General features: G+C 42.9%; 1 protein-coding gene across 1 annotated transcript in view; it reads left to right on the plus strand.

The window, feature by feature from the left end:
* SUDS3 (SIN3A corepressor complex component SDS3) overlaps positions 1-20119 on the plus strand; it is a 133633-nt gene extending 113514 nt beyond the window's left edge. Inside the window, exons 11-12 of the mRNA XM_075324268.1 lie at positions 5425-5509; positions 14023-20119. Of these exons, the coding sequence (XP_075180383.1) occupies positions 5425-5509; positions 14023-14121 (184 nt within the window). The 3' untranslated portion in view covers positions 14122-20119. The remainder of the gene's footprint in view (positions 1-5424; positions 5510-14022) is intronic.
* The last annotated feature ends 272 nt before the right edge of the window (positions 20120-20391 follow it).

The raw sequence follows: 20391 nt of genomic DNA on the forward strand, positions 1-20391 counted from the left end.
CACATCCCCGCCGTAGAAAACTGGGAAGCAGACTTCCTCAGTCGCCAGGGCATGGACGCAGGGGAATGGTCCCTTCACCCGGACGTGTTTCAGGAAATCTGTCGCCGCTGGGGAAGGCCGGACGTCGACCTAATGGCGTCCCGGCACAACAACAAGGTCCCAACCTTCATGGCACGGTCTCGCGATCAAAGAGCGCTGGCGGCAGACGCCCTAGTGCAAGATTGGTCGCAGTTCCGGCTCCCTTATGTGTTTCCACCTCTGGCACCCGTGCCCAGAGTGCTACGTAAGATCAGATCCGATTGCAGCCGCGTCATACTCGTCGCCCCAGACTGGCCGAGGAGGGCGTGGTATCCGGATCTGTGGCAGCTCACGGTCGGCCAACCGTGGGCACTACCAGACCGACCAGACTTACTGTCCCAAGGGCCGTTTTTCCATCGGAATTCTGCGGCCCTGAACCTGACTGTGTGGCCATTGAGTCCTGGATCCTAGCGTCTTCAGGATTATTCCACGGGGTCGTTGCCACCATGAGACAGGCTAGGAAGCCCACGTCCGCTAAGAACCACAGAACGTGGAGGATATTCTTATCCTGGTGCTCTGCTCAGGGAGTGTCTCCCTGGCCATTTGCATTGCCTACCTTTCTTTCTTTCCTGCTATCTGGGTTAGAAAAGGGTTTGGCGCTCGGCTCCCTTAAAGGTCAGGTATCGGCGCTATCCGTCTTTTTTCAGAGGCGTTTGGCACGCCTTCCTATGGTGCGCACGTTCCTACAGGGGGTTTGCCATATCGTTCCCCCGTGCAAGCGGCCGTTAGATCCATAGGATCTGAACAGGGTACTAGTTGCCCTCCAGAAGCCGCCCTTCGAGCCTCTGAGGGAGGTTTCACTTTCTAGACTATCCCAGAACGTGGCTTTTCTGGTAGCGATCACATCTCTTCGGAGAGTGTCTGAGCTGGCAGCGCTGTCATCCAAGACTCCCTTCCTGGTCTTCCACCAGGACAAGGTAGTGCTGCGCCCCATTCAGGAGTTTCTCCCGTAGGTGGTATCCTCTTTTCATCTTAATCAGGATATCTCCTTGCCTTCGTTTTGTTCATCGGTATGAGAAGGATTTACATTTGTTAGATCTGGTGAGAGCACTCAGAATCTACATTTCCCGCACGGCGCCCTTGCGCCGTTCGGATGCACTCTTTGTCCTTGTCGCTGGTCAGCGCAAAGGGTCGCAGGCTTCTAAGGCCCCCTGGCTCGATGGATCAAGGAACCAATTCTTGAAGCCTACCGTTCTGCTGGGCTTCCGGTTCCATCAGGGCTGAAGGCCCATTCAACCAGAGCCGTGGGTGCTTCCTGGGCATTACGACACCAGGCTACGGCTCAACAGGTGTGCCAGGCAGCTACCTGGTCGAGTCTGCACACCTTCACCAAACATTATCAGGTGCATACCTATGCTTCGGCGGACGCCAGCCTAGGTAGAAGAGTCCTGCAGGCGGCAGTTGCCTCCCCGTGGGGGAGGGCTGTCTTCGCAGCTCTAACATGAGGTATTTTTTTACCCACCCAGGGACAGCTTTTGGACGTCCCAATCGTCTGGGTCTCCCAATGGAGCGACGAAGAAGAAGGGAATTTTGTTACTTACCGTAAATTCCTTTTCTTCTAGCTCCTATTGGGAGACCCAGCACCCGCCCTGTTGTCCTTCGGGATTTTTGGGTTGTTTCGGGTACACATGTTGTTCATGTTGAACGGTTTTCAGTTCTCCGATGTTACTCGGAGTGAATTTGTTTAAACCAGTTATTGGCTTTCCTCCTTCTTGCTTTTGCACTAAAACTGGTGAGCCAGTGATCCCACTGGGGGTGTATAGCCAGAAGGGGAGGGGCCTTACACTTTTTAGTGTAATGCTTTGTGTGGCCTCCGGAGGCAGTGCTATACACCCAATCGTCTGGGTCTCCCAATAGGAGCTAGAAGAAAAGGAATTTACGGTAAGTAGCAAAATTCCCTTCTTTAAGATTGCAGTAAGTTGCACCAGATATAGTCATCTTCCTTCTGAAGAGGCTATTTGCGTACTTAAATTCCCAGAGCAGCATGACATGGCCTATATGCCTCCTTACACCAGCATGGCACTCTTGGCAAGGAGAAATATTCCCGCCCCCCTTAGACTTTCAATGGTGATATCCAGTACTTTTGTATTGTGACCTATCCTCATTATATGTCATAAAGTTAAATGTGTTGGACTTCAGCATCTGTAAATCCCCCTTGATTACATGTTGTTTATTACCTCCAGCAGCAGCCAAGTGTAAGCGGTATACAGAACACTCCTGTAATAGCGACACAGCACAGGTCAATGCACTGTTTAGTGGCTGTAGCCGGGTACTGTAGAGCAGCTCTCATTGAAAAGAATAGGAGCTGATCTGCAGTATCTGACAGCAGCCACTAAACAGTGTGAGGATCGGCTGTGTTCTTCACCACGGTCTGTTAACTTGGAGCTGGAAACACCTGATCGTGGTGGTGCCGGGTTTTGGACGTCTCACACATCTTAACCTGATGACTTATCCTATGATTGGTTCTTAATGTAAAAGTACTAGACTAACCCTTTAATTTGTTTTAATTGATCATATAATATGAATGCATAATGATCGGGTATAGCAATGTCCATATTCTTCTTCTTTAGTTACAGGAAATTAATAATGATCAGCGACAGCCAGTCTTTTTTAGAAAGGCAGTATATCACTATTCCTCTTTATCTGCGGGTAAACAGCTGAGATTTCACCCATACTCTTAAAATGTGACAATAATTGTCCTGATTGTATAAGACATGCTAAAATTAACCTGGTTTTGGTCACTGGCTTAAAGCGTTGATTATTTATTTATTGATCAATGGTCACATAGTATAGTACCTAAAACTGAGTTTGCAAATACAGCCTTTACTTCATCTGTTCTGGTATTGAGTAGAGATAAACGGACCTGTTGAAGTTCGGTTCGGCAGGTTCAGCCGGACTTTAAAGTTGAGTTTTGGACCTGGACTTAACCTGAACCCCATTGGACTTCACTGATTTGCAGTTCGGCTCTCTGCCCACATGCAGCCAGCCATAAATACAGCACTTCCGGGGGAGGGAGGGTGGATTTTTTTTTTCCTACACACTACATCCAATAATTTAGTTTCAACTACCAGTGTGAGGCAATCAAACACTGCAAGCGGCTCACACTGGGCTGAACATCCGAGCACAGCGGTGCTCGAGTGGATAGCATATGTAAAGCACCCCAACTACAAACTCCAACACTGATTTTTTTTTTTTTTTTGTACAGTCTGTGTTCGGTACAAACACCAAACACTGTTTGGGTCCGTCATTTCTAGTCTTGAGTTGTGTTAGAGCTCTGTTATAGGACTCCAGATAGTGACTTAAATAGTTGCCAGTGCAACCAAAAGAATTGTTTGACTATAGTTATAGGCTAAGGCCTGAGACACACAGCATGAAAATCGGAGCGAGTGGAATGCGATAAAACATCGCATTCCACTCGGACCAATGTTACTCTATGGGGCCGCACCCATGAGCGATTATTTTCTCATCCCTAATCGGACCGAGAAAACAGCAGCAGCATGCGGGTGCAATGTGATCCTCTTTCTCTTTCACCCATTCAAGTCTATCGGTGAGAGAAAAATCGCACTGCACTCGTATTACACCGGTGTACTGCGAGTACAGGGCGAGAATGGCAATAGCCAACAACGGAGGAGAGAGGGAGATAAATCCCTCCCTCTCCTCAGTGCTGGCCCGCCCCTCCTCAATGCTAGCCCGCCCTTCCTCAGTGTCGGCCCACCCCCCTACAGCTGTCGTCCGATCGCACGATCGAACCTTAGTCGCAATGACACTCACATGACACTCGGCTCCTGCTGTGCTGCCCGCGTGAGCTGAGTGTCATGCGAGAATCTCAGTAGTCTCCGTGTGGCCCCGGCTTAAGGTGCATAAAGATCCAAGTGACCTTTGTATCTTAGAGACGCACTACTAGACATTTCCTGCTTGATCACTTCAGAAGTCTGCACTGTTAGGCTATGTTCACACACTGCATCTTTTCTTAACCACAAAGATGCAGCGTTTTTGGCAACAAAAAACGAACCCTATGCAAAAGCGCGTGCATTTTTTACGCGTTTTTACCACATTTTGCCCAATGCATGTTTTTTTCTTCCAAAAATCTTTTATTGAAACAAAGATAACATAATCAGTGTTTATTCACTTCCAATCAAAGTAATACAATAACACAAAAAATTCATGAGTGCAACTCATCTTTCCCCCGCAACGGGCGGGGCCAGTATTACATCCAACAATTATCTGAAAATCTTACAGCATGCATTTATAACTTGGAACTGCATTAGATTTTTATCCCAAATACACGGATGAGAATGACACACAAAAAGTAGAGAAAACCAAAAGTAGAGAGGGAAAAGAGCGAAAGAAGAAAAAAAAGATTATTTAGAGGAAAAGAAAAAAAGTGGAGGGGGGGAGGAAGGGAATTAGAGGGGGGCCTGAGGAGTAGGCGTAGCAAAGGGGTTAGGGTCAATCGACGTTCGTCTGCTCAAATCTTTTACTGTTAGGGGGACAGAGCAGTTGCCCAATGCGGTTAAGTCAAATCTATTGACTGGAAGGGCTCAAAAACGCAAAAAGAATTGACATGCTGCATCTTCAAAAACGCAGCCAAGATGCAGCAAAAAAAAAAAAAAAAGCCCTGTGTAGACCGAAAAATAGAAATCTCATAGACTTTGCTGGGAGAAGGAAATGCATGCATTTAGGTGCATCTTTATGACCTCAAAAATGTACCAAAAACGCAGTAAAGATGCAGTGTGTGAACATAACGCGACCCGCTAGGAATAAGGCTATGTTGTGTCACTGACCGGCTGTAACCATTACTAGTTCATCAGAGTGGATGTCCATTAATGAGCTGCAGCCGATCAGTGTCATGAATGCATTCAGATGGTTGATGAGTGAGCCTCACACTCACTGATCCTGTGTCAGATATTGGGAGGTTGTCAGAGTTGGTCTTCTGGAGTTAGTTGCTGATTTTTAAAACTGCGTACGAATTATAGGTCGAGAGATTCCTCATTTCACAATAACTGAATGTAGTTATGTCGTTAGGTGATAATGTTTAGGATATCCTTTATCCCTAGTGCAGGAGTGTGACACAGATCACACACTTCTTTTGTTCTTGCATATTGCATCATTTTTAACCTGCAAAAGTTTAGTGGGCATCATGATCATCATCATCATCGATCATCATCAATCATTATTACTACTGGGGCATTTTCAGAAGGATTTTTTTGGAGGGCCTTTTTTTGATTAAAAAGAAATAAAAACACCTTAACTATTATCCTTAAATAAATTGGTAATGCACGCAACGGACAAAGCAATTACGGACTCATGCTGTTATCTGATGGTCTGTCTCTTAATTCATTATAGGTACCACAAGAGCCAAGCAATATACCTGGAATCCAAGGACAACACGAAAATCAGTTGTGTAATTAGTTCTGTGGGGACTAATGAGGTAAACTTTTCAAGATATTACTGTGATCTGCGGCAGAAAAGTGTGAAGATGGCAATCATATTGGGACTGACCTTCACCCATTTTCAGAATTGCGCTTTTCTAAAAATGTAATTTTGGTCATACAATTACGGCTGCCGTAACATTCAATTCTTGCAATGACTTTGCAGCTATTTTGGGAGTAGAGCAAAGCTTTACAAACGACTCCGATACTGAAATGTAATGACACACCTATACAATGTATACTACAGAAAGAAACATTGCGTGCACTGCCAAATGCAGATATGGCAGGACCGCACTGGGGTAAAACAATTATGTACGCCAAATTGCAAGCTGCACAGTGAGACTGGGGCTCCTCTAAATAATTTTCCAAATCCTATAGTTATGTAAATTCAATATGAAAAGAGACAAGGATGTAAACTCTTTTGAAACACAAAACTGTATGAAGAAAGGGAATACACACTAAAATGTTAAGTTTATGCTCAAACAGGCAAAATAATAACAATTAACCCCTTACCACTTGTCGTTTTTCATTTTTGCATTTTTTTTCCTCTCCTTTTTCCAAGTGTCGTAAAGGGAACCTGTCAGGTGCAATATGCACCCAGAACCACGAGCAGTTCTGTGTGTATATTGCTAATCCTTTCCTAAGTGTCCCAGCCTATAGCAGCATAGATAAAGAGGACTTTAGAAAAAGTATTTCTAAAGATCCTTTATCATATGATAATGAGTGCAGGAACTAGTCGCAAGTTATGTCCCCCGACTACTCCACCCTCTTAGCACACCCACAGGGGTTTGCTAACATGCTATTCATTGCCCAGTGTCATCAGTAGTGACACGCGTACCTGTGTCAGTTGTCACCGCTTCAGACGCCGAGCTTGAGGTCAGTGCACATGAAGTCCCTTTTTAACTTTTTATTTTCTTTGGCAACAGCAGTACAAGGGCTTTTTTTTTTTTTTTTTTTTTTTTTTGCTGGATAAGTTTGTAGCTTTGAATGACACCATTGATGTTATCATACAATGTACTGAAAAATAGCAAAAAAATTCCAACTTGAATGAAGAAAAAAAAATACAAGTCTGCCAGAGGTTTTTTTTTCATGTGCTTATTTTACATGATAAAAATTACCTTGAAAGATTATTCTTCACGTCATTATATCATTACACGATTAGTATGAAAATAACCAACTTGTTTAGATTTTTTTTTTTTTCATTTAAGTAGCGAAAACAAAATTCCTAAGTTTGTAAAAAATAAAAAAAAATTGGTTTCTGTTGTAATTTTCAGAGACCTTTTTATTTTTTTTTATTCCATAGAGCTGTGTGATGACTTGTTTTTAATTTGGTGAGCGCATGGTTTTAATCATACCATCTTGGGTTAGATACGACACGACGACGATGATGATGATGATGATGATTATGATTATTATTATTATTATTATTATTATTATTATTATTGTAATTTTTAGGTGAGTGGTGTCAAAGTACACAATTCTGAGGTTTTCAATTTTTTTCTTCTTTTTACGGTCTTTGCATGGTAATTAAGTTTAGGTTGAGATAGAACAGAGTTTTTCAGACATAGCAATAGCAAATATATTTATCTATGCTCCTTTTTGTGTTTTTTTTAATTTTTATTTACGGGAATGAACAAGAGGCCAATTTGAGCGCTTAATTTCTTTAATATACTCATGAGTATTAATATACTCATGAGATTTGAACCTGAGATCGTTTTATTGCACTTTGTGTATATCGTGTACAAGAAGGACCCATCTAGTCTCTGTGATCTCTTCTTGGGCAGTCAATTGCATCATTTAGATCCTGTTGTCAGAGATTGACAGCAGCATCTAAACGGTTAACAGCAGCCGGCAGAGCTTTGCTTTGGCTGCCGGACACAGATACCAGCTATATAATTTAGCCGGCATATGCTGCATGTGGATCGTGCTTAGCTCCTCAGACTGCACCACACACCCAAACCATGACGGATATATGTATCATAGGGTTTTAAGGGCTTAAAATAATAAAAAGTATTGCAAAAAGTCTACACACTATAATGTGAAGTGGGTCCCTAAGCAGCCAGCATTAAGATCTTAAAGCTAAAAATCTATGGTATTCCACCCCTCGTCCTCTGCCAAGAGAAGTTCAGTTGTCACAAATACACAAGAAGCCTTTCTTCAGCTGACGCAAGTAATCTATGACAATGCGAAAGTTTACACTTAACACGACGAAAGACAAATTTTGACCTTGTATAGTTAGGTGTCGATTTACACTTCTCTGTATATCTTTGTCATTTTAAGAAAGGCTACTTTTGTCCATATGTGGTAACAAAAGAGTACCACCAATGCACATCTACACTAAAGCGATAGTAGTGCCAAGTAGCAACAGAAGGGACCAGAGAGATGGAAAGTAACAATGGATGTTAAGTAGGGATGACACATAAACAACAGGTGTAAAAGAGAAAAGTGTGTACATTTATTTGTATAATAACCTAAAAGGGTTGTCCATGTTTATTACAAAAGTCTGCAGTCCCTCTACACAGAAAGGGTGGTCATGTGACTGTATGTATGCAGTATGCATACTCACGGCCACATTCCAACTAAATGTGCGCTGCCTTGCTCAATACAATTGAGTTGAGTGAGGTTGAGCACGTCTAGTTGACATGTGCCCGCTTTCACTGGCAACACCGGAGAAACCGGACCGTGTGCGCTGCAGTCACGTAGTATGTCTACAGACGTTCATCAGAAGACCTTTAAAGGCAGCCATCTATAGACCAATGCTTTAGCTCCTTATGAGGAGGAAGATGTATTTACTGAAACCAGATAAACTCCCACTTCCATTGTGGTGTTTGCACATTCTCAAAGATGTCCGTCATGTACCTCCATCCACCTTGGCACCAATATGCATGTTACTGTCGCTTGTACAGGAAGAGAAATGTTATTTTATCATACCATTAGACATGTTCCAGGCTTTAACAAATTGTTTAAATCCATTTCTAGATGAGATCATATTTAATTATTTCATTTTACTATTTTTTTTTTTTTATTTTTTTTTACTTTATGCATTTAAATTTTCCTAGCACTACGGTAAGGTCACCTTATTTTGTCTGGTGTGTTTACAAGGAAGGTTGCTACTAAGGACATTGATTCCAATTATCAGATTGCATTGACTATTCATTTGCAATCTCACAAATTAAATATAGTCTTGCTTGATTGCCGTGGAGTCACTCCATTGTGCAATCACTGAAGCATGTAGAGATGCAGATATGATGTGTCTGGTTAAACGCTGCTGTGTAAAAACTGCAAAAACATCTCCAATTTCTCTGGAGAACAAATGAAAAAAAGTGATAAATCTTTATTGATGTGTGATCCATATAAAGTGTGGAGCTACTTATTTTCTTTCCCCATCTTTCTCTGCGAGTCCCATCGGTTTCACTGTAACACAATTGTACTATATCCATAGAGTTCTGACTACTTTGTCATTCCTGGAACACGGATTAAACCATCTTCTCTTTCACTTTATATAGTGACTAGGCTACCAGTTTCTATGCTTGCTGGTTTCAATTATTGAAATCTCTGCAATGACATTGCTTTGTCCTATTTTCTCAACGCTTTTTTCAAAAAGTGTCTCAAATGTTATCTATGCCCTGAATAATAGTTCATATTTGAGCCAATCTGTGATTCCATTGAAGGGAATCTGTCAGAAGGCTTTTGCTTTATAATCTGACAGTAGAACAGAGACCCTGATTCCACCGATATTTCACTTAGTTTATGATAACTTATAAATTCTATGATAGAATCACAGTTTACTCTTCTGCAGATATAGCAGAGCTTGTAATGCTGAGCCCTGTATAACCTCGCCCACACCACTGATTGCCAACTTTATACCAATATACATTGCTCACAAACAGATGGAAATTGGTGTTGGGGTGTGGTTGGACTAGGACGCATGAGGCAGCTTATCCTGAAATTATAATCGGCTGATAAAACACTGATTGCATTGAAACAGCAAAACTCAGTCTTGTAAGGCTATGTGCGCACACTGTGTTTTTTTGACGCTGCATTTTTGTGACTTTTTTGCTGCAAAAAAACGCACAAAAACGCATCGGTAAAAACGCATGCGTTTTTGCCGTATTTTTTGTTGCATTTAGCTGCATTTTTGATCTCTGCTTTTGTCCAATGCATTGCATGGGCGGAAAACGTAATAATACGCAGAAAAGAATTGACCATTTTTTTCCAGCTCAAAAACGCAGCAAAAAAAAAAAGTTGTGTGCGGACAGCAAAAATGAAAACTCATAGGCTTTGCTGGGGAAGCAAAGTCATGCAGTTTTGAGCCCAAAAACGCACCCGATAAACGCCGCGAAAAACACACTGTGCGCACATAGCCTAAAGGCCCTGTCACACACCGAGATAAATCTGCGGCAGATCTGTGGTTGCAGTGAAATTGTGGACAATCAGTGCCAGGTTTGTGGCTGTGTACAAATGGAACAATATGTCCATGATTTCACTGCAACCACAGATCTACCAAAGATTTATCTCTGTGTGTGACGGGGCCTTAAGAGTGTGTGTACACAATCTGGAAGACACTGCGTAGGGCACTCTTCCTCCTACTTCATGGTGCTCTCAGAGTACAAAGAAAAAAAAAATCTGATGTCAGATTCACTGTAAGAAGCAGAATCACTAATGAAAGCGATGTCGAAAAATTAATATTTTATGGGTCTGAGCGCTATAATTTGTTTTGCGGAATTGTGTGGTTTTTTATTAAACACAATTTTATTGCAGTTTTCAGAATCATTACAATATGTCTAACATTTGAACAAAAATAAATTTACCTTACCAATTTACCCACCCTTGTCTTAACCCACCCTCTTTTATTCCCACTTTATCCCCCCCAACATTTTTAATACACAAAACACCAGGTATAAGTCGCAAAAGAACACACAGCTCCTCTATATTCTGATTCCCGTTTGAAGCCCTATTTTTCTGAAACCCTCGTCTCGCCCTACTGTCGTGTCTCTACTGCGTGTGTATTTTCAGCTTTCCCAATGTGCCTTGCAAGTCTCCCAGTAGATACCATTCCGTATTAGTGCTGTGATAGGAGAGAAAAAGGCGCAATAGGGTCTTACCCGGTTTACAGGGTGAAACAAGAAAAAGGCAATGCACTCACCTGGCAGGGTTGTGCCAGTCACAACCCCTTTGCAGACGTGGATGAGCGCTTAGGTGGTTCAGCAGCGGCCCCGTTACAGAGCAAATTTTCAGCGTAAAAAAACTGGGGAAAACAGGTTTTATGCCGCGCTAAGAGACCACAAGCATAAATATAATAATTTGTTCTTTTATTTAGGTCATTCCAACGCGTTTCGGAGACTTATCTGCCTCCTTCCTCAGGGAAAAGAATCTCTTTTCTTGTGGTCTCTTAGCGCGGCATAAAACCCGTTTTCCCCAGTTTTTTTACGCTGAAAATTCCGTATTAGTGGAAGGAGATACCACTTTCCGTATTTCTGCAACTCCATACTGTTGTACTATAAATCTCTTCCATTTTTTAAAAAAGTTTCCCGTTAGTTCATCCTTATTTCTTTCGGCTTCCAACTGTTCAATATTGAGCAGCTTTTTAATCTGATTGACCACCTCCTCCTCTGATGGAACAGATTCCTCGAGCCATCTGCGTAGTAGGGCCTTTTTCCCTATCATAGCAATATTATGAAAGAGTCTTGGAATCGTGGTCCCCCGTGTATCTCCTCCTCCTTCCTTTTCTTTAGTCCTGTGGTGGAAAACCCATAACAATGGGTCTAGTTCCATTTCCACTTCCCATACTTTTTCTATAAGTGTCTTCATTTTTCCCCAAAATTTCTGACTTTCTGAGCACTGCCAAATCCCGTGGTATAAGTCCGTTTTCGGCTGCTTACATTTGGGGCAATGTTCTATTTTATTCATCGTCTGCTTGGTAGGGATGTTAAAACCATAAATTGCTCTGTGCATTAATCTAAACTGTGTGTCCCTCCAGCCCTCATTAATCACCTCCTTCCTCATCCTCATCCATCCCTGCCGTATCTTTTCTCCTGCCTCTGTATCTTTTAGTTGTCGTGCCCATGCTCCCCAGACCTGGTCCGAGTGCAGTGGTACCAGTGCTGTTCTCAGATCTTTGTACAGGGAGGAGATAGTAATCTCCTGTTTATCCTTCATTATAAATTGGTCCATTTTATTCATTACCTGTTCTTTTCTAACATCCTTCAATAGTCCCATTATTCCCTTTTCCACGTGTTTGTATTGTATGATTTGGAATGGAGACTTCCCGTACCTGTTCACCATCTCCTCAAGGGTCAACCACTTATGTTCCGTTTCATGTAGCAGATCTTTCTCCCCACCGATCCCCTTATTTCTCCATTCTAGAAATAGTTTGTTTTCCCTCCCTGCTGGGAATTCCGGAAAATTCCAGATATTTAGGTATTTGGAGATTCGCCAGGACAGGTTCAACTTTTTTCTCACTGCTTTCCACGCCATTATCGTATCTCTACATACCAGGGAGTGCTTAATTTTCCTCGGAATATTGGCCAATGATGTGTGTAATATTGCCCCCAAGTCCCATGGTCTACAGTACTCACTTTCCAATTTTATGTTGGAATAGCTATTTGTCTTCCTCAGCCAGTCTATTACGTGCCTCATCAAGCATGCAAGGTTGTAGCCTCTCACATTTTGGCATCTTGATTCCTCCCTTTTCTAGTGGTAGCATTAGTTTTTCCACCCTAATTCTTGGTCTTTTTCTCTTCCATAGGAAGCTTGTAAATGCTTTATTCAGTCTATTTACATCTGCATGCTTTAATAATATAGGGATAGTCTGCATCGGGTATAGCAGCTTCGAGAAACTCATCATTTTTAAGAGGTGGTTTCTACCTAGCAGGGATAGCGGCAGCCCCTCCCACATCTTATACCTAGCAGAGATAGCGGCAGCCCCTCCCACATCTTATACCTAGCAGAGATAGCGGCAGCCCCTCCCACATCTTATACCTAGCAGGGATAGCGGCAGCCCCCCCCCCACATCTTATACCTAGCAGGGATAGCGGCAGCCCCTCCCACATCTTATACCTAGCAGGGATAGCGGCAGCCCCTCCCACATCTTATACCTAGCAGGGATAGCGGCAGCCCCTCCCACATCTTATACCTAGCAGAGATAGCGGCAGCCCCTCCCACATCTTATACCTAGCAGGGATAGCGGCAGCCCCTCCCACATCTTATACCTAGCAGGGATAGCGGCAGCCCCTCCCACATCTTTAGCTCTCGTTCTATTTTCTGTATCAACGGTTTGAAGTTTAATTCATAAATGGAGGCAGGCTGGCGTCCCATCTGGATCCCCAGGTATTTAAGGTGAGTTTTTGCTATCGGTATCCCACATATGTTATCCCCTATTCCATAGGTTTTCAGGGATGACATGGTTCGCTCATTCAGAAACAGTATTTCACATTTTGTCTTGTTCAATTTAAAACCTGCCATAGACCCAAATCTCTCTATCTGTTGTATTGTTTTTAAAAGGTCGTTCTGTGGTCTATTCATGAATAATATGATATCGTCCGCGAATAGAGCTGAATGTACTTTTTCCGTTCCAATGTTAATGCCCTCAAAGCAGTCTCCTCCATTGATCAGTTTTGATAATGGCTCAATGGCTAGATTGAACGAGAGGAGACAGCGGGCACCCCTGTCTCGTCCCTTTGGTCAAAGAGAAGGGTCGTGACAAAAATCCGGGTGTCGCCACTCTTGCCTGAGGGTTTGCATATGGTATACCTATAAATGTTCTGAATGCTCCCCTGAAGCCCATATTATCTAGGACTGTTTCCAGCCATGGCCACTGCACATTATCAAACGCTTTTTCAGCATCCAACGTGATCATGGCTGGAAATTCCCCTCCTTGTAGATCCCTGTGTCCCTGTGAAATTTTTGTCTCCCTTGGGTAAAAGTTTTATATATGCAGTGTTAAGGTGGCTAGACATTCCCGTACCCCCTAACATTTTATTAAACATACGTGTCAGCGTCGGTGATATTTCCTCCTTTAGTACTTTATAGAATTCCCCATTGAACCCGTCAGGCCCCGGTGCTTTATGTATACTCAGTTCTCCTATTGTTGTTTGCACTTCCTCTATTGTGATGTCCGCGTTCAGTCTAGTCAGTTCATCCTCGGTTATTTGTGTAAGTCCTAATGTCTTTAGCCACTCCCTCCCTCCTTCTCCATTTTCATCCCCCTTACTATATAGTTTGGCATAGTATTCCCCCAAGATCTGGTTGATCTCCTGCGGATTCGTCAATTTGGTCCCATCCTGTCTTGTCATACTAGCTATTAACGTCAACGGTCGTCTTCCCTTTGCCAGGTTAGCCTGCAGTTTACCTGCCTTATTAATTTGTTTTAATGTATACATGCACGTACAATTTAGGGTCAGGCAACAAACGAAAATAAACATTTTTCCCCAGTTAAGATTCCTTCACTCATCACTAGGGATTAGCAAATGTCTTCAATTTAACTCAACTGTTTTTCTTTCATTGTTTACAGATTTGGGTGAGGAAAAGCAGCGACAGTACAAAGATGAGGATATACCTAGGTCAGCTACAGCGAGGATTGTTTGTTATCCGCAGACGTTCAGCAGCGTGAACCCAACAGACTCTTCAAGAGACAATGCTCCCTTAACATGTTAATATGCGACTAAATGAAATTTGATGTCACTGACCGGTATGGATGTGATCAGTGGACATTTCCAGAAATGACGTTTTCATGGCCTTTACAGATTCCACGAATGATTAGTAGAGTGCAAGACGTCAAAGTATTTTTCAGGACGAGCCTGTTCTTCACCATGGTTGAAGCAGAATTTTCTTCAATACTTACCTTATCCCGTTGTTAAATCAGATACATGGAAGCTAAGAAATGACAATCTCTTTTCACCCAGAATTCCTTTACAAATTGTTTGTCCAATTTCTCTGTTGTAAATGGGATTATTGAAGGTTTATTACCCAATCTGCGTAATTCCAACCAAGCTAGATACTTGATTTTAGATGGAAGTGGGTGACATATCAAAATTGCCTCTTATTTGTCCTCCTTATTTTGTAATATCCTATAAGAGGCCAAACAGGAGGTTTCTTCTTTTTTTTTTATGGTACAGTTTCAGGCAGCCCTTATTTTTATACAAAAATATAAGCCAAGAGTTGTTTTCATGTTAAAACAGTGCTGCAAACCCTTCAAGTCATGTTGCCTTCTTATCACACAAGTCTCAGGAGTTTAGTGTAAAGACGTGGTCGACAATGTTTGGCCTATCGCCAAGACTTACAGTCTAAACTGTCCAGCCATGAAATTTACAACATTTTTAGATTTATCTGTTCATCCACCCATGTAAGCATCACCTGACCCAAAGCAAGTAAGACATGTAAAAAGTTTGCTAATTGATTTTTTTTCTTATACTGTACTAGGGTTACTTAAAGGGATTTGTTTTTACGCAGGCCTAATTGAACAAAGTGTTGAGGCAATTAGATTCCCAAAAAATATCCCATCCTAGTGAGGATGAAATTGGGCATACTCTTTAATAGTAAGGACAGGGCTGTAAACAACTATGGTTAATGGTTTGTGTTATGTATGAGATATTAAAATATTCAGTTTGAAGGTTGGAACACTTGTAGGATTTGTTTCAGAGTGTTTGTGCTCAATACCTATTAAAGGGAACCAGTCAGGTGCTACATGCATCCAGAACCACGAGCAGTTCTGGGTGCAAATTGCTAATCCCGGTCTAGCAGTCCCAGCCTATAGTAGCAAACATAAAGGGATCTTTAGAAAAAGTATTTCTAAAGATCCTTTATGATATGCTAATGAGCACAGGGACTAGTCACAAGGTCATTAGTTCCCTTGGCTACTGAGCCCCCTTAGCTAGTCTGCCACCTTAGCATGTTAGCACGCCCATGTGGTCATGCTAACATGCTAATGAATGTGCGGCGTCAGAGGCATTTTTGCGCTCACCTCTCTGTTGACACTGCGCCCGACGCTGGATTTCGGCTCCGTGAGCATGATCTTCGGATTTCCAGTCATGCCCACTTTGAAGCCGGTGTACGCGTCTCTGCTTCAAACTGGTGTAGTGCGCATGATCGAAAGTGTCAGGGACTTCTGATCATGCACACTGACCTTGAGCCTGGCGTTCTGAGGTGGTTCAACTGACGTAGGTCCGCTCCTAATTGCCAATGATGACGCTGGGCGGTGGGCATTGAATAGCATGTTAGCACACCCCTGTGGGTGTGCTAACATGCTAAGAGGGTGGAATGAACGCAGGAACTAATGTCCTTGCGACTAGTCCCTGCGCTCATTCTTATCATATAAAGAATCTTTAGAAATACTTTTCTAAAGATCTCTTTATTTATGCTACTATAGCCTGGGACAGTTAAGGCCGCTTTACATGCTGCGATCTCGCTAGCGTGCACACCCGCCCCCATTGTTTGTGCGTCACGGGCAAATCGCTGCCCTTGGCGCACAAAATTGCTCGAACCCGTCACACTACTTACCTGCCTAGCGACGTCGCTGTGACCGGCGAACTGCCTCCTTTCTAAGGGGGCGGTCCGTTCGGCGTCATAGCGACGTCACTAAGTGGCCGCCCAATAGAAGCGGAGGGGCGGAGATGAGTGTGACGTAACATCCCGCCCACCTTCTTCCTTCCTCATTGCCGGCGGATGCAGGTAAGGTGAGGTTCCTCCTTCCTGCGGTGTCACACATAGCGATGTGTGCTGCCGCAGGAACGACGAACAACATCGTACCTGCAGCAGCAACGCTTATTGGGAATAGGGGAGCATGTCAACGATTAACGATTTTAAACGATTTTGCGACCTTTTTCGATCGCACATAGGTGTCACATGCAACGACATCGCTAAAACGGCCAGATGTGCATCACGAATTTCATGACCCCCAACGACATCGCTTTAGCGATGTCGCTGTGTGTAAAGCAGCCTTTAGGGAGGGATTAGTAATATGCACCCAGAACTTGCTCGTGGTTCTGGGTGCATATTGCACTTGACAGGTTCCCTTTAAGAGCCAGCAGACAAAGAAATAGGAAAGATTCTCTAACTGGAAAATGATCCCAATTTTTGCAGATATCTTCGAGTATATCTCACCTATTTTTGGTAATCTTTACTTTTATATGATCAATTGATTTTGGTCTACAAAAGAAGTGAAAAATTCCATGGGAACATGTTTTCTGCCTTTTCTATGGATTTCCATTTGGGCATGACTGTAATTTTATTGTTTTTTCAAGATCTCTTGCCATATGAAAAGCATAATATGTTTCTTTGAAGCCGTGTTATTTTATAAACTTCGTGTTTTCATTATAAAGTGGTTTGCTAATACAAGATATGGTGAAATCGGTAAAATGTCACAATTGCAGCAAAACAAATATCTAAACGCCGTCGACAATTTACATTTAGCAGTGGGTAGACCGTTTAGATACTATAGAGCTTTGACTTTCCCCTTCAGTCCATACACTTGTCTGTCCGGATCTCCCTGGTGGTAATTTTTCAAACCTCTGACCTCCAAGTGCCACGTCTCAATAAGTCGCCTGATCTTGGTATTAAATTGGTTCATTGAAGGTTATCTTTTGCACTTTCTTTCTACCGGAGGGGAAGCGGCAGCAGTGGTGGAGCGGGGTCACAGGAGGGGCAGTGCTGGAGTAGTGCGATGCTGTGGGTGGTGTGGCGGGTGTCCTGGATGCTCACTGCGGGCACTGTGAGGCAGGAACATTCAGACACTGTCAGCGGTGTGGGCTTCAAAGAAATGGCACCCGTCATTGGCTCGTGCGCTGATGGAGCTCGTGCCTCAATGACAAGCCGAGATCTCATCTACGCATGCGCCACCTACGGGCGCCTTTTTCCTTAAGTCCGCTGCAGGAAGTTCAACAACCCTGAGGCAGCGCGTGCACAGATGAGATCTTGAGCCTAGAGCTCAATCTGCGTATGTGCCGACTCCGGGCGCCATAATTTGAAGCCGGCATCGCCGACATTTTCAGAATCGCGGCCCGTGTCACACAGCCTGCAGCCACTGCACAGCCCTCAGAAAGCCTGCAGCATCTCCTGTGACCCCTCTCCACCTCCCACGGTAAGCTAAATTCGGATAAGATGCACCCCTCATTTTCCTCACAAATGTCTGCGAGGGAAAGTGCTTCTTACAATCTGAAAATATGGTATGTTTTTTTTTTAGTGATGGGACAACAGCATCTATTCGTGTTCGGATAATGCTTACTGAATACTAAGTACTATTCCAGTATTCTTCACTAGAAGAAAAAAAATCATTGTCCCCATTGACTTTCATTAGGTTTGTTATTTGTGACAAATACCTGAATAGTATTTTGGGATTTGTTACAAATAATCCGAAAACAAATAGTTACTATTCACTCATCACTAGTCTTTTTATTCTATACTGCAGTATTTCATTGGAATATCCCTATAAAGCTGAAGGAATTACATATTCTTGGAAAAATGAGGCGGACAGGCCATTTTGGTCATTCGGTGTTCAAGTTCTTCTGGTTACATAATTGTTTTAAAATATAGAGTCTACACCTTGTAAAACAGCCTTAAGACCTGTTCACATTGTGTTTTGCATTACATTCATGCCTTTGCCTGGGGCTTCTGTCAAAACTTGATCTAACTCTAAAGGCCCGATTCATCAAGACCGGGGACTTGTTGGCGGTAGATACTCCTGATTCATGAAGAAGTGCCCTACGCCACAAATCTCACTCTAGACAATTGCTTGAGTGAGATTTGTGGCGTATGGGATGCTACAACGCTTCATGAATTGGATGAGCTGTGGGGTCCCACCCCCGTCTCCCCTAGAAGAAAATGCCAAAAGTCTCAAAATTGAGACTGCGCGCACATTTTTCTTCCTTTCATAACTTTTACAACACAATTCTGTGTAAAAAGCTTTGATGAATTGGGCCCTGAATGTCTTGGCAGCTACATTCTAAGACGATATTCTTCAGTAGTTAGAAAATGTTACTACCTCTTTGTGGACATTGTTATTCTAATTGCCACCGAGGGGTTGACTGGCAGAGACTCAGAAATATTTCACGTTGCATATTCTGTGTGCACCAGGCTTGTCACTTATGACGGTTGTTAGAGACAGGACCCTCCAATTTGTATGCGGTAATGCTTAGTGGTCATTTAGGATTCTTCCTTTCACTGCCTTTGGAAACAAAACAAAAAACATACTTTTGGGGGTTAATGACTGAAAAAATGTCACTGCTAGCTCGAGAAATTTGTGAATATCGAACTTTGGCAAAAGTGGAAAAAACTTATTATAAATGTAAGATATTAAGTGGAAATGTTTTATGCTCAGAGAAGGTAGCATGGTTCTTGGGTTAGTGGACATTAAATGAAGCACAAAAAGACTGTTCAGAACGAGCACAGGTGCTTGGTGCACACTTGCAGTGGCCAAACAGTTTGGTGCACCTTCCTGTTACTTGTTTTGCGTTTCTCTGCCCCCATCTACCTTAAAGGGAACCTGTCACCAGGATTTTCCCTTATAAGCTGCGGCCACCACCAGTGAGCCCACATATACAGCATTCTAGAATTTTGTACATAAGAGCCCAGGCCAATCTGTAAAACAAAAAAACACCTTTATAATACCAATGGGCGGTCTGGTTCGATGGGCGTCGCTGGTCTTGGGTGCGGTGCCTCCGCCATCTTGTGCGGATGCCGTCCTCCTGCCCAGCCCCGTGTGCATGGCGTGTCACTCACACAGAGGCCTCCATTGCCCTCCTGCGCATACAAACTTTGATCTGCCCTGCTGAGGCTAGAGCAAAGTACTGTAATGCGCATGTGCGGGCAGTGTTTAACTTTTTCTCACGCCTGCGCATTACAGTACTTTGCTCTGCCATCAGCCTGGCAAAGCGTGCATGCGCAGGAGAACAATGGAGACCTCTCTGTGAATGACGCAGGACATGGCATGCACACGGGGCTGAACAGGAGAATGGCGATCACAAGAAGAGAGGAGGCGTTGGACCAACACTAGCGACACCGGACTGGACAGCCCCTCAGGTGAGTATTACAATACTGTTTTATACGTTCTACAGAGTGGCCTGAGCCCTTATATACGGCACTCCAGAATACTGTATATAAGGGCTCACTGGTGGTGGCTGCAGCTCATAAGGGAAAAACCTGGTAACAGGTTCTCTTTTAATTGACATCCCTGGAATTTGCAAAACCAAGAAGATAGCGGCAATGATGGAAAGCAAATAGGTAGAAAGGTGCACTGAAATATTTGGCCTGACGAAGAGTGCACCAATAGCTTGTGCTTGGTTTAAACGCACTTTCTTCTGACAGACTGCCCTTAAAATAGTGTAAACTAAAACTATTAAGACACATGGGGAAGCCAATCTAATAAGAATCTAAGAAAGTAATACCAAACGGGTATAAGTTTATGTTTAATACAAAATACTTGTTATATGAAACCTTTTCTATTTTCTGTTCTCTCTATGAACTTCTTTATACCTCCTGCACATGAGGTAGGTTTCACTGCCAGAGTTGTGATGCTGCTATGCAGCGCCAGAGTTTAGTTCACCAGTTGAAGATGAATACATAATTTACATTTATTGTATATTCATGATTATGTTAAGTCATCATTTGTAAATAAAACGTTTCTTACTGTTATTTTGTGTGTGGGTTTTTTTCCTTCACAGTTTACTACCCTGCATATTGACAAAATAATGATAGTCCATTGTGTCACCCTCTTAGGCCACTTTTCAAATGTGTGAAATACATGTGCTTTGTTTTCCCAAACCTTTTATGTAAAATTCACAACAAAAACAAATATCAGGAGAAACTCCTAATCATTATAACCAATACATTGTATTATCTGATAATTTGTAGAGCAGACACCAATCCAACAAACCCTTTAAGGTCTAGG

Source organism: Anomaloglossus baeobatrachus, chromosome 1, assembly GCF_048569485.1.
Source record: "Anomaloglossus baeobatrachus isolate aAnoBae1 chromosome 1, aAnoBae1.hap1, whole genome shotgun sequence".
Lineage (NCBI taxonomy): Eukaryota > Metazoa > Chordata > Amphibia > Anura > Aromobatidae > Anomaloglossus > Anomaloglossus baeobatrachus.